General features: G+C 45.0%; 1 protein-coding gene and 1 non-coding gene across 2 annotated transcripts in view; both read right to left on the reverse strand.

Annotated features, from left to right (window-relative positions):
- The window catches only part of CECR2 (CECR2 histone acetyl-lysine reader), a 117,210-nt gene extending 92,260 nt beyond the window's left edge, over positions 1–24,950 (reverse strand). Inside the window, exon 1 of the mRNA XM_070371646.1 lies at positions 24,669–24,950. Within this exon, the coding sequence (XP_070227747.1) occupies positions 24,669–24,794 (126 nt within the window). The 5' untranslated portion in view covers positions 24,795–24,950. The remainder of the gene's footprint in view (positions 1–24,668) is intronic.
- On the reverse strand, positions 1,515–1,618 carry LOC138988095 (U6 spliceosomal RNA). Its single transcript, XR_011464430.1, has one exon. It is a non-coding gene; the product is annotated as a U6 spliceosomal RNA (small nuclear RNA).
- Positions 24,951–27,196: the final 2,246 nt, after the last annotated feature.

Consider the following 27,196-nt stretch of genomic DNA (forward strand, 5'->3'; position numbering starts at 1 on the left):
ATCACAACATTCTCCTGCTCAAACTAGAATAGCTCATCACCTATGGCAATTTTTCAAACAGTGCTCTATTTTTATCTGTTTTATATACTGAGTTCCCGCATAAAATTTCCTTTTAACAAAGTGATTCACAGCTTTAAAAGTTTGAAAACCCCGACTTCAGAATAAAATCAAATAACCTTCCTATCTAACCATCACCTCAGCACTAACTGAGCCTCATCTCCTGTACCCCCATCAACCTTGCAGATGGTTCCACAGTGCCATCCCCCTCTGGCACAGTCTCTTCCTCCCTTCCACATGGCCTGACATCCTACTAAGTGACCCTCTCTCTGTACCTATGCACCTGTTAATTCTCTACCCAGCCTTCCAGGCTAAGGAAGCTGTGAAACCGTCCCAATTCCCCTACACCCATCCCCCAACAGGCTCAGCTATTTTTTTTGTAAAGCTACTAGCTTCTGCTGTATTTTGCACACTTTCATTTCACAAATACTGTACTACAATAGTCTATTTGAACATCTACCTCTATAATATCTCCCCTTCTCTCTCAGAGTTTGTGGGCAGTGACTAAGTCTTTTACTTTACTTTCTGGCACCTGTCAGTGTACAGAGCTCTCCTCCTCTCAAGGGTAAGCTGCCTGAGTGATATTAGTAGGTTTCTCTTCTTCTCAATCTAAAATATAAATTTCCCTACCTGTTGATGTAGGCAAAACCAATACAATATTGTAAAGTAATAAACACTCTCTGATAAAAAAAATAAAAATAAAAAATAAAAAAACAAAACAAAAACAATAAATTTCCCTACCCAAGTGATCAAAATAAATATCACTAACAGTAAACAGCTTCCTAGGTGGCACAGTGGTAAAGAAATCGCTTGCCAATGCAGGAGACACGAGAAATGTGGGTTTGATCCCTGGGTCAGGAAGATCCCCTGCAGAAGGAAATGACAACCCACTCCAGTACTCTTGCCTGGGAAATCCCATGGACAGAGGAGCCTGGCAGGCTACATTCCATGGGGTCGCGCAGAGTCGGACACGACTGAGCACGCAGGCACACACACAACTAATGTTTACATGAAAAGACGGTCATGGAAGGAACAGTCCTACTCACGGCTCGGGGGAAAGTTTGCAGTGATCCAAAACACATCTGCTTCACTGACTATGCGAAAGCCTTGTTGTGATATGGATCACAACAAACTGTGGAAAATTCTTAAAGAGATGGGAATACCGGACCACCTTACCTAATTCCTGAGAAACCTGTATGCAGGTCAAGAAGCAACAGTCAGAATCAAACATGGAACAATGGTTCAAACTTGGGAAAGGAGTATGTCAAGGCTATGTACTGTCACCCTGCTTATTTTTTGTTTTAAATATTTATTCATTTACTTTTATTTATTTTTAATTGAAGCTAATTGCATTACAGTATTGCATTGGTTCTACTGAACATTAACAGGAGTCAGCCATAAGCAACCATGTCCCCCCACTTCCCTCCCCATCCCACCCCTCTAGGTTGTCATTGAGCAAAAATACGGAATGCTTCACAAATCTGCGTGTCATCCTTGCACAGGGGCCATGCTAATCTTCTGTATATTCTTCCAATTTTAGTATATGTACTGCCGAATCAACTATCACCCTGTTGGTTTGTCTTATATGCAGAGTACATCATATGAAATGCCAGGCTGGATTCAAGGCTGCACAAGCTGGAGTCAAAATTGCCAGAAGAAATACCAACAACCTCAGATATGCAGATGACACCACCCTGATGGCAGAAAGTGAAGAGGAACTAAAAAGCCTCTTGATGAAGATGAAAGGAGAGAGTAAACAGCTGGCTTAAAACTCAGCTGGAAGATCATGGCATCTGGCGCCAGCACTCTGTGGCGAACAGAAGGGGAGGGAGCAACAGTGACAGATCTTATTTTCTTGGGCTCCAAAATCATTGCGGATGGCGACTGCGGTCACTGAGAGTAAAAGATGCTTGCCCCTTGGAAGGAAAGCTGACAAATCTAGATGGCACATTAAGAAGCAGAAACATCACTTTGCCGACCAAGGCCTGTATAGTCAAAGCTACAGTTCTCCAGTAGTCATGTACGGACGTGAGACCTGAACCATAAAAAAGCTTTCGAACTGTGATACTGAAGAAGACTTGAGAGCCTCTTGGACTGCAAAAAGATCAAACCAATCAATCCTAAAAGAAGTCAACCCTGAATATTCAGTGGAAGGAATGATGCTGAAGTTGAAGCTCCAACACTTTGGTCACATGATGAGAAGAGCCAACTCACCTGAATCTAGCGAAGACTGAGGGCAGGAGGAGAAGAGGGTGACAGAGAATGAGATGACTGCATGGCATCACCAATTCAACGGACATGAGTTTGAGCAAACTCCAGGAGATACAGTGAAGGACAGAGAAGCCTGCACACTGCAGACAATGAGGTTGCAAAGAGTCCGACACAACTGATTTCAACAGTAACAACTTGAAATCACAGCAGCTTCTGACATGAAATAGTAAGTACCCACGGACACATATGAAACAATCTTGCTACAACTGTTTAACTTGAATCTAATCTTGAGTTAAGAGAAAAACTCAAAACATGTAACATTCTGTAAGACAACTGACTGACACTCATCAAAGGGTTATAAAAAGCAGAAAGTCAGGAGGACTACTCTAGATGAAAAGAAATTAAACAATATCCAGGTGCAATGCAAGAAACCTTGACCAAAACCAAACCAACAATGAAAGATATTTTTCTGATGGAGGCAGGGGGAGGAACTGAATATCAGATTAGATAATACTATAAATATGATAAAGTTATATTATGAAACTTTTTAATTTTCCTTATAACTATTAATAGTATTGTGGCTGTAAAGGAGAATGTTATTTTTATATTGTTCTTAGGCAATGTATGCTGAAATATTTAAGAATGAAATATCATGATGTATGTACGATAAAAAGCCTTTGACTGTGTGGATCACAAAAACTGTGGACAATTCTTAAAGGGATGGGAATACCAGACCACCTCACCTCCCTCCTGAGAAATCTGTACGCAGGTCAAGCAGCAGCAGTTAGAACCGGACATGGAATAATGGACTGGTTCCAAACTGAGAAAGAACGTCAAAGCTGTATACTGTCACCCTGTTTATTTTACTTCCATGCAGAGTACATCATGGGAATGCCAGACTGGAGGAATGAAGTACAAGCTGGAATCAAGATTCCCAGGAAAAATATCAATAACCTCAGATATGCAGATGACACCATCCTTACGGAGAAAGCAAGAGGAACTAAAAAAAAAGCCTCTTTATGAAATTCAAAGAGAAGAGTGAAAACGTTGGCTTACAACTCAACATCCAAAAACCGAAGATCACAGCATCTGGTCCCATCACTTCATGGCAAATCAGATCAGATAAGATCAGATCAGTCGCTCAGTCATGTCCAACTCTTTGCGACCCCATGAATCACAGCGCACCAGGCCTCCCTGTCCATCACCAACTCCTGGAGTTCACTCAGACTCACGTCCATCGAGTCAGTGATGCCATCCAGCCATCTCATCCTCTGTCGTCCCCTTCTCCTCCTGCCTCCCAGCATCAGGGTCTTTTCCAATGAGTCAACTCTTCGAATGAGGTGGCCAAAGTACTGGAGTTTCAGCTTTAGCATCATTCCTTCCAAAGAAATCCCAGGGCTGATCTCCTTCAGAATGGACTGGTTGGATCTCCATGCAGTCCAAGGGACTCTCAAGAGTCTTCTCCAACGCCACAGTTCAAAAGCATCAATTCTTTGGCGCTCAGCTTTCTTCACAGTCCAACTCTCACATTCATATATGACCACAGGAAAAACCATAGCCTTGACTAGACGAACCTTTGTTGGCAAAGTAATGTCTCTGCTTTTCAATATGCTATCTAGGTTGGTCATAACTTTCCTTCCAAGGAGTAAGCGTCTTTTAATTTCATGGCTGCAGTCACCATCTGCAGTGATTTTGGAGCCCCCAAAAATAAAGTCTGACACTGTTTCCACTGTTTCCCCATCTATTTCCCATGAAGTGGTGGGACGGGATGCCGTGATCTTCATTTTCTGAATGTTGAGCTTTAAGCCAACTTTTTCACTCTCCACTTTCACTTTCATCAAGAGGCTTTTGAGTTCCTCTTCACTTTCTGCCATAAGGGTGGTGTCATCTGCATATCTGAGGTTATTGATATTTCTCCCGGCAATCTTGATTCCAGCTTGTGTTTCTTCCAGTCCAGCGTTTCTCATGATGTACTCTGCATATAAGTTAAATAAACAGGGTGACAATATACAGCCTTGACGAACTCCTTTTCCTATTTGGAACCAGTCTGTTGTTCCATGTCCAGTTCTATCTGTTGCTTCCTGACCTGCATACAAATTTCTCAAGAGGCAGATCAGGTGGTCTGGTATTCCCATCTCTTTCAGAATTTTCCACAGTTTATTGTGATCCACACAGTCAAAGGCTTTGGCATAGTCAATAAAGCAGAAATAGATGTTTTTCTGGAACGCTATTGCTTTTTCTATGATCCAGCGGATGTTGGCGATTTGATCTCTGGTTCCTCTGCCTTTTCTAAAACCAGCTTGAACATCAGGAAGTTCACGGTTCACATATTGCTGAAGCCTGGCTTGGAGAATTTTGAGCACAGTGACAGACTTTATTTTCTTGAGCTCCAAAGTCACTGCAGATGGTGACTGCAGCCATAAAATTAAAAGACGCTTGCTCCTTGGAAGAGCTATGACCAACCTAGACTGTGTATTAAAAGCAGAGACATCATCTTGCCAACAAAGGTCCATCTACTCAAAGTTATGGTTTTTCCAGTAGTCATGTATGGATATGACAGTTGGACCATAAAGAAAGCTGAGCACCGAAGAATTGATGCTTTTGAACTGTGATGTTGGAAAAGATTCTTGAGAGTCCCTTGGACTGCAAGAAGACTCACCCAGTCCATCCTAAAGGTAATCAGTCCTGAATATTCATTGGAAGGACTGATGCTGAAGCTCCTGTACTTTGGCGACCTAATGCGAAGAACTGACTCACTGGTAAAGACCCTGATGCTGGGAAAGACTGAACGTGGGAGAAGGGGACAAGAGGATGAGATGGTTGGATGGCATCACCACCCCGATGGAAATTAATTTGAGAAAGCTCTGGGAGTTGGTGATGGACAGGGAATCCTGGCATGCTGCAGTCCGTGGGGTCACAGAGAGTCAGACACAACTGAGCCTGACCATGCATTTTATGCATTATTTAAAAAGTGCTTATTTATGTTTATACACAGTGTGTATGGGCTTCCCGGGAGGCTCAGCGGTAAAGTATCCTCCCCTGGAGGAGGAAATGGCAACCCACTCCATATTCTTGCCTGGGAAACCCCATGGACAAAGGAGCCTGGTGGGCTACAGTCCACGGGATTACAAAGAGTCGGACAGGACTTAGCAGGTGAACAGTTCTGTTCAGTTGCTCAGTCGTGTCCAACTCTTTGCGATCCTATGGACTGTAGCACACCAGGCCTCCCTGTCCATCACTTCCAATGAGCAGTTGTACAACAACAATATTCCCATCATCTGAAGCAGAACTATATTCTGAAGAACTATCCTCTTCTGAGAAACCAGTAGTATATATGCTGCTCAGACAATCAGAGAAAGTATCTGTATAAAATTCACCAAAAAATGTTTCTTCACTCAAAATTTTGTGACGTCATTTTTTGAAAATTTTACACCTATTATATACACAAGGTTGGAGCAAAAACCCAATGGAGCAAAATGTGAATGATAATAACAATACTGAATTGTATAATGAACCCGTGATCAATATGAAGCTCTAACAATGTTATACGATGATGTCAATGGTATCAAGTCTACCAACATGTCTCCAATCAACAACATTTTGGTAACAAAACATGTATTAATACATCTCCAGTTAATACAGTCATAATTGCATGCAGGTGTAAGAAATACTACAGAGAAACCCGAGCACTTTGCTCAGTGTCCTCCAACACCAACATTTTGCACAACTATGATACTGCCACCAGCAAACTACATCCACTGATCTTATTCAGATTTCTCCAGTTTTACTTGTACTAATCTGCATGTGAGTTTGCATTCACAGCTTTTTATCCCATTAATCATTAAGTACTTGAGGAACCGAATGCAAAATAAACAAATTGTTTTTGTTTCTTAAATTATCGTGTACCAACTATCTCAATAATCTACTCTTTATTTTCATCATCAAATTCCGTCCTCCAGAGAAAGAGCTAACACACACAATGCTGATGCTTCTGTAGCACCACTGCAGCCAATTTTTCTTTAAGATTTATTTATTTTTTGGCTGTGCCAGGTCTCCTTTGCTGCATGCAGGCTTTCTCTAGTTGCGGAGAGTGGGAGCTATTCTCTAGCTGCAGTGCGCAGGCTTCTCTTTGCACTGGCATCTCCTGCTGCAGAGTACGTGCTCTAGGGCACCTGGGCTTGGGGAGCTAGGGCACACTGGCTCAGTAGTTGTGGCCTCAGGCTGCAGAGCACTGGCTCAGTAGTTGTGGCACAGGAGCTTTCTTGCTTCCCGCCATGTGGGATCTTCCCGGACCAGGGACTTAACTGATGTCCCTTGCATTGTAAGGCGGATTCTTAACCACTGAAACACCAGGAAAGCCCGCTGCAGCCAACTTTTGAGGAAAATCCCCTTTCACAAACCCAGAATGAAGATATGTCTTTTTCAACATAAAATGATTTCTGTATTCTCCAGAATTAAGCTGAACTTTGCTTCTAAGGGTTAGCCCTCTGGACTGTCCCAGACAGTTCTATGCAAGTAGAAAAATACCACTTACTTCTCAGAGATCAAATGAAGAGCTATAAAGATACTTCTCATACACTATCAACAAAACATGCAAAAAGCAACTATAAAACCACAACTGTAAAACTTCTAGAAGAAAACACAAAAGAAATTCTTGGTGATCTTGGGTTAGGCTATGATTTTTTAAATACAATACCAAAAGCATGATCAAAAAAAAAACAAAACCGTTAAGTTTGATTTCTCGAATTTTAATATTCTGCTATTCAAGAGACACTGTTGAGGAGTTCCCTGGTGGCCTTGTGGTTAGGATTCTTGGCTTTCACAGCTGTGGGAGGGATTCAATCCCTAGTTGTGGAACTGAGATCCTCCAAGCGGCGTGGCAAAAAAAAAAAAAAAAAAAAAAAAGACACTGTTAAGAGCATTAAAGATAAGCCCTAGAACAGAAGAAAATATTTTCTCAGTATGCACCTTATAAAGATCTTCTATTGTAAATACATGAGAAACTCTCAAAACTCAATATTAAGAAAACCCATTTTTTTAAATGAGCAAAAGATTTTTTTTTTTAATGGGCAAGGATTTTAAAAGATAATTCTCCAAAGTATGTGGATGGCAAATAATACTCGGTACAATTAGTCATGAGGCAAATGTCAATTCAAAACACAACGAGACAGCAGTATACACCTATTAGGACAGTTTTCAAAACCACACTGACAAGAACACACTAGACAGAGAGGAACTGAGGCTCACGCACAACTGGAGGGAATGCCGGAAACCACCACACTGCTTTCCAAAGGAACCGCACACTTTCCGGCACTCAACAATCCCGCTGCTCGGTATTCACAATGACACCTGTACATGAGCGCTTAGGCAACTTTATTCATGATCGCCCAAACTAGAACTAGCTCAAATGGTCTTCTGATGAATGGATAAACAAACCGGTGTGTCCCAACAAAGGAATATTTGGCAATAAACAGAACTAACTGCTGACACATGCCACAACAGGAATTAACCTCAAATGCACTCTGCCAAGTAAAGACATGGAACCCAAAGGGCTGCACACTGTACAGTTCCATTTATGTGACACAGATGAGTGACTGCCGAGGGCTAGAGGAAATGCTTAGTTACCAAGGCGCGTGATCAAAGTTCTCGGGGCTATTCTACGCCTTGACTGTGACAGCGTTCCACAACCGTAAAAAGTCACAGAATGTACACAGGGCTGTTAACATGCATAAAGTATGCTGCTGCTGCTGCTAAGTCGCTTCAGTCGTGTCCGACTCTGTGCGACCCCATAGACGGAAGCCCACTAGGCTTCCCGTCCCTGGGATTCTCCAGGCAAGAACACTGGAGTGGGTTGCCATTTCCTTCTCCAATGCATGAAAGTGAAAAGTGAAAGTGAAGTCGCTCAGTCCGACTCTGAGCGACCCCATGGACTGCAGCCTACCGGGCTCCTCTGTCCATGGGATTTTCCAGACAAGAGTACTGGAGTGGGGTGCCATCGCCTTCTCCGGCATAAAGTATACATTAATTGAAATAATTTAAAAAGAAATTTGTTTGGAAAACAATTTGGCAGTTTCTTATAAAGTTAAGATGACCCAACAATTCCATGGCTAGCTATTTACTCAAAAGAATTGATAACAAATATCTACACCAAGACTTATAAGTGAATATGCGAAGTGGAAGTCACTCAGTCGTGTCTAACTCTTTGTGACCCCGTGGGCTCCTCTGTCCAGTGAGTTCTCCAGGCAAGAATGCTGGAGTGGGTTGCCATTTCCTTCTCCAGTAAGTGAATATATAAGCACTTATATTCATAACAACTGAGACACACAACAATACGCCTCTCAAAATCATGCTGACCAAAGCCAGATACAAAGGAACATGGACTGTGAGACTATCTATGTGAAATTCTAGGGATGGCAAACTAATCTACAGTCACAGAAAGCAGATCAGTGACTGCCAAGGGACACAAGGAAAATTCGGTGGTGACAAAAATGTTCTATATTTTTGCGGGTGATTTTTGACTGCGGTATGCGGCTTGTGGGATCTTAGTTCCCTGAACAAGGATCAAACCTGTGCTCTCAGCAGTGGAAGCACAGAGTCCTAACCACTGGACCACAAGGAAACTCCCTCAAAATGTTCTACATCTTGATTGAAGTAAAGATACTCAAAAGGGTGCATGCATTGGTCAAAACTCAAACTACATACTTAAAAAAGATGCAAGTTTATTGTATTTATAGTCAACAAAACTGATTTTAAAACACAATGTTAATGAACACTTGACTCTTAGCATAACCCTATGGAATGAGCAAAAAACTCTCCAACAAAGAAGCTGAGGCTCAGAGAGTCTTGTCCACACCTTGAGCACTGCCTGGACTGGAGCCAGTATTATTCCAATGAAATCTTTTTTCCTTATTATTTCACCTCACATATTTACAGCTTGAAGTTTAAATCATTTGATCAACTTTTCCCTATTACTGGGATAAATGACTTGGCTTCAATCTGCTTAAAAACTATCCCCAAAACCAAACAAATATGTAATCCAGGATAGAGGTGAAGGACAACATCTATAAAAGTCACTGTGGGGACAAGTGACAACATTCAGATATTGATATATTACAGGATTATTGTTAATTTCTTAAATGTGAATATGCTGATGCAGTCATGTGGGAGAGGGTCCCTATTCTTAGGAAGCGCATGGCAAAGTATTTCAGGAGAAAAGTATCACACTGCCAGCTTACTTTCTAATGGTTCATCAAAAAAGAAAACATAAAGTAGAATGTTAACAACTGGTGAATCTAAACTAAAGGTATGCAAGGCTCATCTATATTTGTCTTTGAACTTCACTGTAGATTTGAAACATTTTTAAGTATAACGAAAAAAGACCTGAAGCTTTACAATTTTTTTATCATTTACAAATTATTTTACTTTGTAAATATTAGTATATCAATGTTTATCCACTTTAGATGAAATTTTCAAGAAAAAAAAATTATAAAATCAGATACTAGAAACAGTTTTGAATCAAACACTTTTAAATCTATGAGTGAAAACTATAAACGCCAGTCTTCCCCTGGCAGTTCAGTGGAGAGGAATCCGCCTGCCAATGCAGGGGATACAGGTTCCATCCTTGGTCGGGGAAGATCCTAAATGCCTCAGCGCCTAAGCCCGTGCACCACGATTCCTAAGCCTGTGCTCTAGAGCTCACAAGTCGCCACTACGGAGCCTGCATGTTGCAACTACCGAAACCCGTGCGCCTAGAGCCTGTGCTGGCATAAGAGGAGCCACTGCAGTGACAAGACCATGCGCTGCAATGAAGAGCAAAGCCATAAAGACCCAGAGAAGCTAAAACAAATAAAATTTAAATAAAATTATTTATTAAATTATGAATGCCAACTTTTAAGTGTGAAAAGAATGATACAATTTGAAAATAACAATTTGGCAACTATTATGTAATAACTGACTCAGGCAAAGCACTGTGCAAGGATTAAAATGGGTGAAATTTTGATGGTAAACAGGACATTTACATAGCATCTCCCAACCAGGTATGTCTCCTATTATAAGGGAAAGACAGTAAATTCACAGCGGAGAGAGCTGGCAGACACCACCTCAAACCAAGCAATGATAATAATAACCATCGCCATCGGACTAAGTGACATCACGTGACTCTTGATCTGCTGCCCTAAGGACACACCGCTCCTTCAGCACTCCTGCCAAAACACAGGACCTCAATTTCATCAAGAGAGTGCATACAACAAACCCATATTGAGGGACAGTCTCCTTTTCAAAAGGTCAAGGTTATGAAAGACAAAGACTGAAAAACTACTCTAGGCTAACAGAGCTGAAAGAGATCCAATGGCTAAATGCAACACATGATCCTACCTTAAAAACCCAAGCCACCAAAATAATTTCTAAAATACTACTTAATTTAAAATCATAAAAACCTATAAATTACACATTAATATCTAAAGATCTTATTCAGTATTAATTTCCTGATTCTGATAACTGTACTATGGCTATGTAAGAAAACGTCTGTATTTTAAAGCTGTTGAACTTTAGTCATAGCCAGACTAGTCTCCCAATGCATGGTTCCCTCTGTTCAGCCATACAACCTTGCCTCTGGTTTAGAGTTTATTGGGATTGGGATCTAAAACCACTTGTAAACTCTGATATGGTGAAGTCAATTATCCTTAAAATTTATTGCCATTAGAGAGTATTTATGTATTTTATTAATGTGTTTGCTTCCTCCTAAGTAAAAGTCTCGAGAAGGCAATGGCACCCCACTCCAGTACTCTTGCCTGGAAAATCCCATGGACAGAGGAGCCTGGTAGGCTGCAGTCCATGAGGTCGCTAAGAGTCCGACACGACTGAGCGACTTCACTTTCACTTTTCACTTTCATGCATTGGAGAAGGAAATGGCAACCCACTCCAGTGTTCTTGCCTGGAGAATCCCAGGGATGGCGGAGCCTGGTGGACTGCCATCTATGGGGTCGCACAGAGTTGGACACGACTGAAGTGACTTAGCAGCAGTATAGTATATACGTTAGTCACTCAGTTGTGTTGACTCTTTGCAACCCCATGGGCTGTAGCCCGCTAGGCCCTTCTGTCCATGGGATTCTCCAGGCAAAAATACTGGAGTGGGTTGCTATCCCCTTCTCCAGGGGATCCTCCTGACCCAGGGATAGAACCAAGGTCTCCTGCATTGCAGGCAGATTGTTTACCATCTGAGCTAAAGGGAATTCCTTTTTAAGGCATAAAAACACTGAAACGTTTAGAAGTGAGGTGTATCGTGTCTGCAACTTACGCTCAGGGAACAGACAGACGGTTCCTAGGCAGAGGTGGTGTGATGGGTAAACGGGCCAGCAGCACAAATCTCCTTTCATAAGGGGATGGGATGTACAACATGGTGACTGTGGTCAGCAATACTGTGTTGTACGACTGGTATGTGAAAACTGCTGAGAGAACAGATCTTAAAAAGTTCTCTTTGCAAGAAAAAAATTTTGTAACTATAGGTGGTATTGAATGCTAGCTAGACTTGTTGCAGCGATCAGCCCTTAATATATACAAATATGGAATCATTATGCTGTTCACTTGAAACTAACATGTTATATGTCAACTGCATTTCAATTAAAAAAAAGTACAGATAAGTTGACACATGAGAAACACTAAGCAGTGCCTGGAGCACCCATAGTGGGCACCAAATTCATGTTAGTTTTTGTCATGAAATGTAAGATAAAAATTGACTATGAAATTCAAGATGAGACTTCAAACATAGACAGTAATAAGAGAAGTCTAATGAACAAAAACACTAGTCCTATCTTGGGTAGAAAAAAAATCTTTCTGTCCATGGCTGTTATGATAGTAAACAACTAAAAATAAAACCTCAATGCTCCATTGAGGATTGGTTAAATAAAATCAGACCATAAATGCTCCGAAGCTATTAAAGTCACAATGTATGCTATGAAAGGGCATTCTACATCGTGTATTATTGTTAACTGAATTAAACAGGAATCTGGAGAGTATGTAAAAGCATGAGCCCATGTTTATAAAATATTTAATACACGCACATACCCTTCTTTGGGGGGCAAGGAGTGCAGACTCCCCCAGATGCTTGGGGGTTCCTGCAGGATGGACAGCAGTGGCGGCGGTGGCAGGGGGAGGCTGAAGTCTTCCTATTAATCCCCTTAATTTCTGCTCCTCCAAATGCAAGAGTTTGGTTTGCATAGAGGATTCTTGTTGTGACCTAAATGCTTTTTCACACTAGCATGGTAACCCTTGTATTTCCTAAACTACAATCCCAAGAATGGGGATTGATCCAGTGCATCTTTTCAGGCAAGATGTCAGGTTACCAGCCAGGATATAGACTTAATATAGACACAGGAGGAGAGAAAGGGGGCAAAGGGCAGGTAGAACAGTCAGATTAACTTCCAAAAATTTTTGTACAGCCAGGAAGGAGATAAGACAAACAAATAAGTGAAGGAAATACTCCTTTCTGTGGAGCTGTTACTCCCCCAGGCATGGGGAACTGTGATTAGAAAGAACATATCACACTGCTGGGCTTCCCTCATAGCTCACCTGGTTAAGAATCCACCTGCGATGCAGGAGAACCCAGTTCGATTCCTGGGTCAGATAGATCTGCTGGAGAAGGGATAAGCTACCCACTTCAGTATTCTGGACTGGAGAATTCCATGGACTGTATAGTCCACGGGGTCGCAAAGAGTAAGGCACAACTGAACGACTTTCACATCGCACTGATAGCTATCCTGTTTGTACATAAACTCTCGTTACAGAAGGATCAGAGTCCCATTTAAGTAGTAGTCTTCAGTTCAGTCGCTCAGTCGTGTCCGACTCTTTGCGACCCTGTGGACTGCAGCACGCCAGGCCTCTCTGTCCATCACCAACTCCAGGAGTTTACTCAAACTCATGTCCATTGAGTCAGTGATGCCATCCACCCATCTCATCCTCTGTCGTCCCCTTCTCCTCCCGCCTTCAATCTTTCCCAGCATCAGGGGCTTTTCCAATGAGTCAGCTCTTCGCATCAGGTGGCAAAGTATTGGATAGAGTTTCAGCTTCAGCATCAGCTACACTATCAGTAGTAGTCTTACAGATCATTAAATACTAACAGACAGAATCTAAGAACTGGAGACTTTCAAACAATCAATAGATAAACAAATCTAAAATTCTAATGATAAAAAGGGTGCATTTCTGGGCCCAGATTTTCATTTTCATTTTCCTAAACAGGAAGCTAAAACAAGGAGCAACTGGCAATGCTAGGGGTGGGGTCACTACCACCCTACCTTCCGACAATCAGAAGGGGAAGAAGAGTGAAGAGGACTGCCAGCACAAAACAGGGAGGAAAATTTGGAAACTGACTCTTTTAAAAAGCCGGGGAAGGGTTGTCCCACAATGCACCTCTTCAGTAAGGCACTAAAATGTTAACACGGGAGGAATTGAGGATTCTTCTTATATTGCATATTATTCATGAAAATTTTTTTAAACATTCATTCTTTTCCACCATTCTCTTAAGCCTCCTAGAGAGCTCTCTTCCTCTCTCATTCCAGGAAAATGCAGTTTTAGCCGCTCCCTCATCCTCTCTCCAACAGCCTTCTCTAATGCCATCTCTTGCTTTTGCTGTTGTTGTTCACTGGCTGCTAAGTCGCGTCCAACTCTGCAACCCCATGGGCTGCAGCATGCCAGGCTCCTTCCTCTGTTCTGCACTATCTCTGAGAGTTTGCTCAAATTCATACCCATTGAGATGGTGATGCTATCTCTAGCCTCTTCAAATCACCAACCCAATGGCTGTTTTCAACTGAAATTGTAATTTTCCTGTACTTCCCTGAAATGCTCAGCAATGCAGACCCTAGAACTGTGCAAGCATCCTGTAACCATGCACAGGCAGCTGCCTGGGCACCTAAGGACATCGTCACTGGGCAGCACACCTGCCACGATCCTCCAGACCCCAGGTTCTAGGACAAACCACCCTGCTTTTTAGTGCAGCGTCCCATCACTTGCAGCCCCCAACATCCTTACCCCATACCACCTTCCTGATGCACCCAACACTACCATCTAGTTCCACTCAAAGCCAGCGACAAAGGTCTCTTCTTCCTGTCACCCCTACCTGCAGCATTTTACACCCACTCCACTCCTAGAGTTAAGCCTAGATATCAAAACACGTAGTACTCAGGACATTCTTTGTCTAAACTTTAAGATCATTCTTGTCTCAAACTTCAGTGCCTGAATAAAAAAGATCCACACAAGCGGGTCTGGCATTCCAGGCCTGCTGCAGCATCCTGCCTCCATCTTTCAGCAGCTCTCCACAGAAGAGAACTCTCATCTCCTTGCGCTGACTTCCTCACTGTGACCCCCTCCCAGCCCTGCCTTCTCCAGGAAGCACTTCACTCAGGACCCCAGAGGCCTTTGAACTCCTAAAGCCACGGCTGCCACCCAGCCAGCCACCCTTTCCTCCCCCACAACTACTCCAATTCCCCAGGGCAGCAGCAGAACCGCACCCAGTCCCTTAGCTCTGCAATCATTCTGGGGCAGTTAGTATTAATAAAAGTGACAACAGAGAAAGGAGACTGCCTGGGATTTCAGATTCCACTTTTCTTTGTAATTTCACTACTACTTTAGATTTCTGTAACATGCAACTCTAAAGTACAGTTATATATAATGAAGAGAGGTGCTCCATCAAAAGTGATGAAAATCTAGCTATATGGACCCAGGCATTCTCAACACTGTTAGAACATTCCCCTCCCAATCCCCAATATCCAGTAAGGAAAGCTGGGGTGCCTGCTTCAACAGCACAGTGGAAAATAGGAGAGAATAGGTCTTTCAGAAACAATGTGTGGGATACTAACCCAAATCAATACCAGCCTAAGAGGGAGAAAAAATTAAATCCCTTAATCATGACACAAGTTTCTCTTAGTCACCTTTCCCCTATCTAAGTGTCCCCTAGACAAAGAACTGATTATAAAAACTGTCTCTCACACCTAGAAGACTCTGCAAACACAACCTTTCAGGGAAATAAAAGAGACACAATGGGGGTGGGGGAGAAAAGATTTGCTAGATTTGCTAATTTAACACATTTTCTGTCAAGCAAATCAACTGTCCTCAGTGTATTGTTGTTGAAACAATGACCACTCAGGGAGTGGTGTTCATCAAAAGCAACTGGCCTAGAGAAAAACACTCTCCCCTCCACCAGACTGCTCAGAGCACTCTCAGCTATAAGAACATACCCCATTCTTAGCAATTATTAATGGGAGGTGACTTGAAGGTTCAACATTAAAAAGATAATAAACAGTTTAGAATAACCGTGGCCCCATCAGTGCCTGTTAGCACTTACTTGCGGGTCACGGGGGAGCACAGAAGGGTGCAGAGTCTGTGATGACATTCAGTCCCAGGGCCACACGCCACCCAAAGAAAGCCCAAGCGGGTGTTGTTGACGTTCGGTCTCCAAGTCATGTCCGACTCTTCGCGACCCAATGGGCTGTATGCAGCACGCCAGACTCCTCTGTCCTTCACCATCTCCCAGAGTTTGCTTAAATTTAAGAGGCTGGGCGGGGCCAAAGCTGAAATGACTGTGACAGTGAGACGCACAGGACAGGACACGTGTCCAGTACCCATCTTCCAGGCCACACAAGGTCAGGGTTCCAAACGCTGCCTTCCGAACGTTTCTACATAAACCGCATGCGCTGGGTGTGTGGATGATCCACATCAGAGTCGCGGCCGGAAGGGCCTGACTCCACACCCGGAGGCCCGCAGTGCGTGACGGCTCAGACCGCCACCACGCAACCTTTCCTGCCGCTAAAATGATGCCCAGTGTGAATCCACTACGCCCGCGGTGCCGCCAGAGCCAAGGCCGCACAGAAGGCCCAGGTTCTGCCTAAATTACACACCTCGTACTGCCTGAGGAGCTCAGTCCCCACACAGGGGCGCACACACTCACTGTCCGCACGCACATGCGGGCGCGCGCGCGCACACGCACGCTCACCACCCCTGGCTTCAGTCCCACAAGAGGGCTGAGAGAGGGCCGCCTTCAGGTATGCACGGCGTCGGGGCTCCCTCTCCACAGCCCCCCAACATGGCACAGGTGGCATCGCGGCTCCCTCTGGACAGCCCCCCAACCTGTTCTCTTCCCCTAAATGATTTTGGGTGGGGCAGGTGTGTAAGGGTGTGTGTATGTGTGTAGGGGTGTGTTTGTGTATCAGTCACTCAGTCGTGTCCGACTCTTTGCAACCCCGTGGACCGAATCTTGCCAGGCTCCCCTGTCCATGGAATTCTCCAGGCCAGAATACTGGAGTGGGTAGCCGTTCCCTTCTCCAGGGGGGATCTTCCCAACCCAGGGATCGAACCCAGGTCTCCTACATTGCAGGTGGATTCTTTATCAACTGAGCTACCAGGGAAGCCCTAAGAAAAGAATTAAAGGATCTGTTTCCCAGATAGAAACAGAATAGAAAGGGAAAGACTAGAGATCTCGTCAAGAAAATTAAAGATACCAAGGGAACATTCCATGCAAAGATGGGCTCGATAAAGGATAGAAATGGTATGGACCGAACAGAAGCAGAAGATATTAAGAGGTGGCAAGAATATACAGAAAAACTATACAAAAAAGATCTTCATGACCCAGATAATCACGATAATGTGATCACTCACCTAGAGCCTGACATCCTGGAATGTGAAGTCAAGTGGGCCTTAGGAAGCATCAATATGAACAAAGCTAGTGGAGGTGATGGAATTCCAGTCGAGCTATTTCAAATCCTAAAAGATGATGCTGTCAAAGCACTGCACTCAATATGCCAGCAAATTTGGAAAACTCACCAGTGGCCACAGGACTGGAAAAGGTCAGTTTTCTTTCCAATCCCAAAGAAAGGCAATGTCAAAGATTGCTCAAACTACCACACAATTACCCTCATCTCAAAAGCTAGCAAAGTAATGCTCAAAATATTCCATGCCAGGCTTCAACAGTACATGAACCATGAACTTCAGATGTTCAAGTTGGATTTAGAAAAGGCAGAGGAACCAGAGATCAAACTGCCAACATCCCTTGGATCACTGAGAAAGCAAGAGACTTCCAGAGAAACATCTACTTCTGCTTTATTGACTATGCCAAAGCCTTTGACTGTGTGGACCACAGCAAACTGGAAAATTCTTAAAGAGATGGGAATACCAGACCACCTGACCTACCTCCTGAGAAATCTGTATGCAGGTCAACAAGCAACAGTTAGAACTGGACATGGAACAACAGACTGGTTCCAAATTGGGAAAAGAGTACATCAAGGCTGTATATTGTCAGCCTGCTTATTTTACTTATATGCAGAGTACATCATGCAAAATGCCAGGATGAATGAAGCACAAGCTGGAATCAAGATCGCCGGAGAAATATCAAGAACCTCAGATACGCAGATGATACCACCCTTATGGCAGAAAGTGAAGAACTAAAGAGCCTCTTGATGAAAATGAAAGAGTAAAAATGTTGGCTTAAAGCTCAACATTCAGAAAACTAAGATCATGGCATCTGGTCCCATCACTTCATGGTAAACAGATGGAGAAACAATCTAAACAGTGAGAGACTATTTTGGGGGGCTAAATCCAAAATCACTGCAGATGGTGACTGAAGCCATGAAATTAAAAGATGCTTGCTCCTAGGAAGAAAAGTTATGACCAACCTAGACAACAAATTAAAAAGCAGAGATATTACTTTGCCAACAAAGGTCCATCTAATCAAAGCTTTGGTTTTTCCAGTAGTCATGTATGGATGTGAGAGCTGGACTATAAAGAAAGCTGAGTGCCGAAGAATTGATGCTTTTGAACTGCAGTGTTGGAGAAGACTCTTGAGAGTCCCTGGGACTGCATGGAGATCCAACCAGTCAATCCTAAAGGAAATCAGTCCTGAATATTCATTGGAAGGACTGATGCTGAAGCTGAAACTCCAATACTTTGGCCACCTGATGCGAAGAACTGACTCACTGGAAAAGACCCTGATGCTGGGAATGATTGAAGGCGAAAGGAGAAGGGGACGACAGAGGATGAGATGGTTGGATGCCATCACCAACTTGATGGACATGAGTTTGACTAAACTCCGGGAGTTGGTGATGGACAGGGAGGCCTGGTGTACTGTAGTCTATGAGGTAGCAGAGAGTCAGACACGACTGAGCGACTGAACTGTTTTCCCGGGCTGATGACAGCAAAGTCGGCATAAATAAATCCCTTCAACCCTACACAATAAAACATTACATCCAGAACATGACTCCCTATGGGGAGGAGTCCCCCCACCTCAGGGCCCAGTGTTCTTCAGGGACAGGAGGCATCACCGCGACACACGCAGCAGTGGTCAGCACTGAATACCCTGATGCAACAAGGCTGGGAGAATCCTGAGCTCAGTACCACCACCTGAAGACTCCTGTCTAAATCAAAGAAAGAGAATTCCAGAGTTTTCCAGAATAAACAAGTTTGTTTTCCAGAATAAACAAGTTTGTTTTCCAGAATAAACAAGTATTTGTTACAGGCTCCTGTAGAGAAAACAATATAAAAGCATTCAAGGAACAGAGTCCTGTGAAACAGGAAAATACAGGGAAGGGGGGCACAGCTGCCTGGAAAGCTTCGCCATCAGCCCCAGACCAAAACTTTTACCCGCCTCCATTCAAAGTTCTACGTGTTGAACGATATTCAATTTAAGTGAATAAATAGAAGTGCAGGGGAAAGAACACAATTTAAGACCTTCATCTTCCCGAGTTTCTCATAATCCCAAAATACAAAATATTAGTTTGAAAGGACCTCGAAGACAGTGAAAATATCAATATCAACAGCTTCACTGTTGAAGCTACCGTCAACGTAATGTATTTGCAGACAGGATTTCCACAGAAAGACAAACTCATATAATCTATGAAGACATGAAGTGTGGATTTGCTGCTTTAGTTTGGTACAAAATTAATTTCTAAGATAGGGACCCCAACACAGCATATAAAAAAAGAAAGTGAAAGTGTTAGTCACTCAGTGGACTCTTTTTGGCTACCCCATGGACTGTAACCTGCCAGGCCCCTCTGTCCATAGGATTTTCCAGGCAAGAATACTGGAGTGGGTTGTCATTCCCTTCTCCAAGGGATCTTCCCAACCCAGGAATCCAGTCCTCCAGCTTTGCAGGCAGATTCTTTACTGTCTGAGCCACCTGGCCCTAACCAATGAGCTCAGGAAAACTTTTTGGATCAGCTACCTGTGCCTTGCATGCTGAGAAACATCTCAGGGGAATCACGGCACTTTGGCCAGAGGAACATCCTAGAAATCACCTAGTCCACAACTGTCTTTTTATAGATAGGGCATCTGAAACCAAATGATCTGCCTAAAATCGCAGCACCAGGTAATGACAGAGGTGGGTCCACAGTCCAGGTTTCTGGCTCTCTGCATGATTCCTTTGACAAGTACCTTCAATCCCATCAACTATATCTAAGGCCATCTAGTTAGAAACTGTGCCTTCTGTCCCCCTGGACTCTGTCCACACCCACTTTTTATCTAAACCACCGTGTGCACTGGCAGTTTCCCAGCAATGCCAGAGCTCCTCATTCTTACCCCCAACCCAACACACCACAAAAAGCCAGCCCCTTAAAAAAAACAAACTGGAATTCAGCCCTCAGCCTCTCCTGATCAAAGGGCAGACGGTCGGTTGTACCGAATGCTGCCATGTTGCCAAGTCGTATTTTGGGCTTCCTCACTGTGTTCCAGAAAATTAAGCAAGACCGAACTGAACTTCCGTGGTAAAGCAAGCCACATGCTAACATGAGTTGTCCTTCAGAGATGAGAGGTTACTGCCCTTTCCACAACTGGAGAATCTCTACCCTTTTGAAGCTTCTCGAACAGGCAAATGAAAACGAAGACAACGACTTCCCCTTTAAGACACTGGTATAAGCAGAATGGGATCCAGGGTTCACCTTGGGGGAGTTACACTCTGAGGGAGCAGTCCCCCCTTTCAGGTTTCAAAACCTACCCTCTGTTATTCACATCCTGTTCTTGGGCTTTCCTCCTCAGAGGAGGAGCATATCCTGAGTCTTCAGGAGACACTGATCATCTGGTATTTTCCGTTCAATAGATCATTGTAACTACTAATTTTTGCACCATGCAGCACGTGGGTTCCCTGACCAGGTAACCCTGACACCCTGCAGTGAAGCGCAGTCTTAACCACTGGACCACTAGGGAAGTCCCACAAACTACTAGTTTTTAAATAATTTTAAGTCCCCTATTTCCTTCAGTCCTGCTCAAATGCCATCTTCTCAGTGAGGCCACCCACACCTTTGCAATCCCATGCACTGCAGCCTACCAGACTCCTCTGCCCATGGGATTTCCCAGGCAAGGAGACTGGAGCAGGAAGCCATTCCCTTCGCCAGAGGATCTTCCCAACCTTTTCAGGGGATCAAACTCAAGTCTCCTGCACTGCAGGTAGATTCTTCACTGTCTGAGCCACCAAAGAAACCCCTCCCACGTCTAATCACCCTATTTTAAATTGTAACCCCCCCCAACTTGGCCCTCTCTGTGCCAGTTTATTATTATCTGTCTCCTTCCACTAAAGGAGGAGTGTTTGTGTTATGTTCACATCTGTATCTCCAAGCACTCAATATACTGCATCTAGCACATAGTGGATGCTCAATAAGTATTTGCTGAAAGAACCAAATGAAATCATGAACTTGTCCCTCTGTATTCAGCAGAATACAGATCCTTTAAAAGGATCTTTTGTACCCCCTCATTATTAAGAGCCGAAGAACTCTAGATCTGCACTGTGAAATCTTGGCCATTACTTCTAGGTCCAGCCTTTCATTTTTATACATAATGAAAACTAAAGTAGAAGCTGTGTGATATAGCAGCACCAGCAAAGAATTTGGTATCAAAGAACCTAAGATCCAGGTGAGAGTCTATGCAAGAAACTTAGCCTGTCTCAACTTCCAATTTCCTCATCTGCAAAACTGCTAATTCCCAGTAATGATTAATGATGACGATGGACAAAATGAGAAAACATTTGGAAAATGTACAAAGTGCTATACAAGTGTCCTTCACCATTAGGCTATTTGACCTGCCGAAGGTCACAGAGGCAGCAGTAGCAAAACAAGCATAAGAATTCAAGTTTTCTAACTCCTGATCCAGGGGATCTCATGTCATGAAACTAGCCTCTGGTTCCCCTATTCAAGGCCAACTTAAATCTTTCATCTAGTTCAAGGCCTTTTAACCTTTGTTTGGTTGGGGTCGCTTTCAAAATTTGAAGAAAGTGACAGCAGAGTACATACATGTACACCAACACAAAACCTCCTCTAACCCATCCTTGGGCCCCAGGCCCAGAGAACTAAGACTGCTGTACCAATAAGTTTCTCTAGGCAAGTTTTTTATCACCTATTTTCATAATTATGAATAATATTTATGAATAAACATAATAATGCTTAATAATTCACACCTAAGGATTCATTCTCAAAGCAGGAAGCTCGGGGTAAAAAAGTACATGGGACTATTAAAAATCAGATTATTTTCATCATGTTGCTGCTGTATGAACCAGATAATTCTACATGACCATTTTCAAATAATCACATAGAGGCCCCGTAGTTTCTTCTCTGGAGAAAATATACCCAAAATGTTTATAATGGAATTTCTCCCTGCAACCCTATACCCATCACAATTAACTCCAGACAAGATTACCGAAGATGGTCTATCCTCCCTTAACTGCAATCTAGTTAAGTATGATGCTATTCACTGTAAAGAGCACTTGTTAGGGGAAAAAAGAAAATCAGTACTAAATCTTCAGGAAGGTCAATTCACTATTCTTCATTCTCTAATCAGGACAAAACATAACCAGCCTAATCCACTGGAATGTTAAACAATCATAGAAAACTTGATATAAATGAAGTGCTTCCAAATTTGATAATCCTGAGGCAAAGGAGGTGTGCCATGAGCTTCTTTGGTAATCCATCCAGTTAAGCAGCTAGTAACAGATGTTTCATAATACCAACCACTGAATTCAGTATCATTAATCTACAGTTATCCAGCTACACACAGCTCAGTCTCCTCATCTGGAAAATTAAAACGGGCCACAAATACGCTGTGAACATGTTTGGGAATTTCTAAGTAACAGTTTTTATCCCTGAGTGGTGGGATTATGGGTGATTTAATTCTCTTACCTATATTTTGCTATAATTTTCAAGTTTTATATTGTGATTATGCACTGCTTTTTAAAACCACAAATTTTGAACTTAAAATATGTCTACATATTTGCAGATTTTTGATCTGATGACTGCAGAACCCCTATCTGGGGGGCAGCAACACAGATGTCCCTAAACACAACCCAAAAAACAAGAATCCAGTATACTGACTCTTCTAATTAAATCCTGTACATTCAAGGCTAATTAACAGAGGGAAAAGGTTTTCTTACATGCAAAAATAAAAATATCCATGCTTTGGGGACCAGTTAAATGGGAGGTCTTGACCTCTTACAGAATTGCAGCATGAATGCTCCCAGCCTGTGAGCTATCTAAGAGATTGCCTTGTTTTAGATAAATAGAAGCCAAGTCCTTGAAGATTCTGCTTCCTAAATTTTCTGTAAATCCATGGGTTCAGTTTGGTTGTCAAGAGTAAGATGAGTACTTTCCCACAGCTGAAAACTAGTTTCCTAAAAAAGCTGATATCCAACTTCTACCACTTGGTATTATTCATTTCTATCTTTTAAAGTTACAGTAAATTAAGATTATAGTGTCTTTCCAGCCATCCTAACAGGTACAATTCAGTATTAATACTGTTTTTTGTTTGTCTGTTTTTAAGAAGATTCTTCCAGTGCATCATAAACTGTAATCAAGTGATCCTTCTTCAGTTCAGAACGGTAAATTATTAGATTAAAAAAAAAAATCACCTAACCAAAATAAATTTATTTCTTAGAGAATCAAAACTAATCATGTTCCCAGTAAGTTCTGCACTCTCCGAATCAAATTTGCTAGAAACCTAAAAATTACTTTGAAAATTTTAATTTCTGGTAATTAGTGAAAACTTTAACCTGTATTCAAATTCATCAAAACACTTCATGTGAAAAAGATTACAGAAGAATTGCAGGAGTAAGTCACTAATAGTCATCGACTGAACATCTCCAAATTATAGAGATATGGATGATCACAATACGTACAAGCTGAATTCCAAATATTCATTCGTATATACTTCAAATAGCATACATTTTAACTACAACCACCAAAAAAGTGTCACTTGCAAGAAATACTGGGATCCGAAGCGAAAAAACTCATCTCAAGTGGCCCTGATTATTCACCTGTAGCAACGATTTTTCACTTCTGTTATACATACAAATTGGACCTCTCAGATCAGGTTACATTTCCTTTTGGAATTAAAGCAGCTAATACTTAGAAACCACAGATTTATTTCTTAGAACATAAGGCGTTATTTATACGTTACTCTAGATTTCTGTAACAATTTAGGACAAAATTAGTTACCTCTTTTTTTTTTTCCAATCAACCAAACGGGAATATTTGGATTTTTGAAAGATGAAGTTTTCTCCACAGTGTTTTTAGACGGGGTTCGTAAACTCTAACCTGTAATTCAGCACCGCCTCAGTTTTATCACATTTCAGGGAGAAAATGGGGCAGGGGCAAGTTTAGCGGCACCACGACGGCATTGTCACCACAACACCTCCCACCACAGCCACCATTTTGAGCAGCAGAATTAAAGTGCTGAGGATTTTGACCAACTAAAAGGAAACACGGGGTCTTCGGGACAGTTGTGGAGCAAGTCCTGACGCTCAGCATTCCCCAATCTGCCGTTTCTCCCCCTCAGTCCGCGGGAACCGCCGTCCCACTCTCATTTTTAGAAAAAGCCGTGCTCGTCCGAGTCACGTCCCAACTTTGAAAACGGCGTGCGGCGCCGGGCCCCCGCACCCGAGGCCGCCGCATTGTCGTCGTCGCCGCCGCCGCCGCCCGCCCGCCGGCCCGCACCCTCCCGGCTGCCGCCGGGCGCGCCTCCCGCGGGCGGCGGACCCATGGCCCCCGCTCGCCGGTCTCGCACCTTTGTCCGGGGCCGCGGCACCGACCGGCCGCGCGCTCGGCCCCAGGCGGCCGGGGGAGGGGTCGGGGCGCCGGCCGGGGGCGCCCGCCCGCCAGCCCGCCGGGCCCCACAAAGCCCGCTGCCCGCTATCCTGACCGCCCGGCCCCGCGCTGCGCCCGCCGGGACGCCGCCCGGAGTAACGGCCCAACTTTCCCCACCGCCCGGGTCCCCTCAGCCCGGACCCCGACCCCCGCCCGCCCACCCGGGCCGGCCGGGAGCGCTCCTCGCGCTCAGCCCCCCACTCAGTCCCTCAGAGTCAGCCGCTCGGAGGTCCCCGCGCGCCGCCGCCCCGACCCCCTACCCGGGTCCCGACCCCCCACCCCGGCCCGGCCCGGCCCGCGCACCTCGATCTCGAAGTCCGGCAGGCGGAACGCCGTGCGGAAGAGCGAGCAGAAGTGCGCGATGGCCGGCACTTCCCACCACGAGCGCAGCTCGCCCAGCCCGGCCGCGCCGCCCTCCTCGGGGCGCATCTCCGGCCGTGCCGCCGCCTCCGCGCCCGCCGCCCGCCCGCTCCCGGAGCCACTCCGGCCGAGCTACCGCGGCGGCTGCCCCGGGCCCATCGCGCCGCGGCCCGGCCGCCCAGCCCGCACAATGTCGCCGCGGCTCGCGGGGAACAGATGGGCCGGGGGCGGGCGGGGGCGGGGCCTCGGCACAACAACAACCCCGCCCCCGCCCCCGCCCGCCGCCCGCGGGCCGCGCTTGGGCGGGGGAGGGGCGCCCGAGGGCCGGGGGGAGGGGCTGCGGCCGAGCACCGCCCCCCAGCCCCACCGGGCCCCGCCCCCACGTGGCCGGGGGTCGCGCCCCTCGGAGGCCGGCGGTCTGCGCCTTGCTGGGCTGCGCCCACGTGGGTCCCGGGCGGCGGACCCCACACCCGGACAGAGCCCGCGGCCTCCTGCCCCTCCCGGGCCGGGGGACCTCCCCCTCGCCGTCCGCGGTGCGCGGGGTGCTGCGTGGGGGTGGGGGTGGTTCCCCCTGGCCCGGGGGGCGCCAGCACTCCAGTCCCGTCCGGTCCCGGGCGCAGCCCCTCGGGGACCCGCGTGGGGACCTCTGAGCACGGACGCCCGCCGGACGGGCTGGCGCAGTGGCCTCACTCAGCTGGGATGTTATGGACTGCGCCTCCGGTTTATTCTCTCCCTCGTTTTATTCCCATCAATTTAGTAACCTGTTCTTTTTTATATATATAAGGCAGCATTAAAAAAAAATCTTAAAGAACATGTACATTTAACTAGATGTTTACTGGAAGAAAATACTTCATCCAACACTGCACACTACCCCGCCACTCGCCCCCTGCCCCAAACTTAGATAGTTGTGCTCGCTTATTACCTCAACTATTGAATGCTTTAAAATTCACCCGCAGATGCTACCACGTGTCCATCTTTGAAAAAAATGAGCGCCTATCTGAACCCCCCCAGGAGCAGAGGCTGCATTTGAGTGTGTAACGCGCAGCTCCAAGGCAGATGCCTGATGACCAGGTGAGGTGTGGGAAGGGTGACACGCACCGTGGGGTGACCCACCTGACCTGAATTCGCACTCTCTTCTGGGGACTCTCTAACCCCTGTCTGTCTGCATTTCCGCACGGATCAGCCTGACTTTCCTCACCTTTCCTTCTCTTTTGTGTAAGGGTTCCTGCTTCCCTTCACATTTGTTTCTAATCCATTACATCCTGCCTTTCTGCTTCCCCGCCTTTTCCCGGTTCTCCTCTGGCTCCTCATCCTGCCCTTTACCCTTTTCCATCTTACCTGTCCCTCGGTGATCTGGGCCCCAGCCTGGTAGTCACAGCGCCTAAAAAGTCACATACCAGCAAGCAGAAAGGTGACAAGTTTGGGATACTCTGGCCTGTTTGAATGAGCGCTGCCCTCCCCACACACTGCCGGGTCCTGGAATCCAGCCACACTACCCTGGGGTGTGGGGGGCGGGAGCAGTGCTGGTGGTGGCTGAGGGGGTCACCCCTCGGTGGTGCTGGTCCTGGCCCATCCTCAGCACCCTCGCACCCATGCTGCCTTCTTCATCTGAGGGTCACCTCTCGGTATCCCATTGGACAGGCACACAGCTTCAAACCTCTTTCTTTCTCTCTCTCTCCTCTCTGGCTCTGATCCACTGTAACTCTCCCCGCAACCCCCCCACCCCCAACCAGAGCAGGTCCTCCTCCTCCAGCCCAGAGGTTTTCTGTGTCTCCTCGGGGTTCCTCAAGTTCCGGCTCCATCTGGAGCCTCACATTTGTACCCATGCCTTCTTCTGCCTCTGTTGGAGTTGATACCCACAATCCTTGACTGTTTGTTCCACCTTTCCCCTGGGATTTAACTGCCTCAAATCTGTTTTCTGGGCTGGCTTCACCCTTACCTCCTGAGACCTGGATCACTGACCCTGGTGCCTCCCGGTACACCCACCTCCTTCCTTCTTCCCAGGACTCTCAGCGCTGCCTGCCCCTGCCTTTTTAATACTGGCCCATTTCTCACCCTACAAACACCAGTTGTTTCTTATCCTGTTCCCAAAAGGCATACAGTTCTCATACTTTCTCTGTCTCTCTCTTTTGCCCTCTCTGCCTCTTTTCTGTTTGTGAGCACTGTTGATCTGAGATGACCTTGGAAGTGCCAAAAGAAATTCTCTTCCAGATTTCCTACCACCTCCACTTCCATACCATCTTCTAATTAAATATCTTCCATTAAACACACACACAATACTTAGTTTGACTAACCTGTTTCGCTTGTTAATTAATGTGGCAAAAAATATTTGAATTTCTCTTTGCAAAATCTGCCAAAATCTCAGCTGTTACGGGATTATTCTAGGTTCCTAGAGGATGATCTGGGGAACTAACCAGCATTTTCTAACACCATTTCTCTGAGAAATACATTGCGAATTCTGTATGATCAGC

This window comes from Bos mutus, chromosome 5 (genome assembly GCF_027580195.1).
Source record: "Bos mutus isolate GX-2022 chromosome 5, NWIPB_WYAK_1.1, whole genome shotgun sequence".
In the NCBI taxonomy this organism is placed as follows: Eukaryota; Metazoa; Chordata; class Mammalia; order Artiodactyla; family Bovidae; genus Bos; species Bos mutus.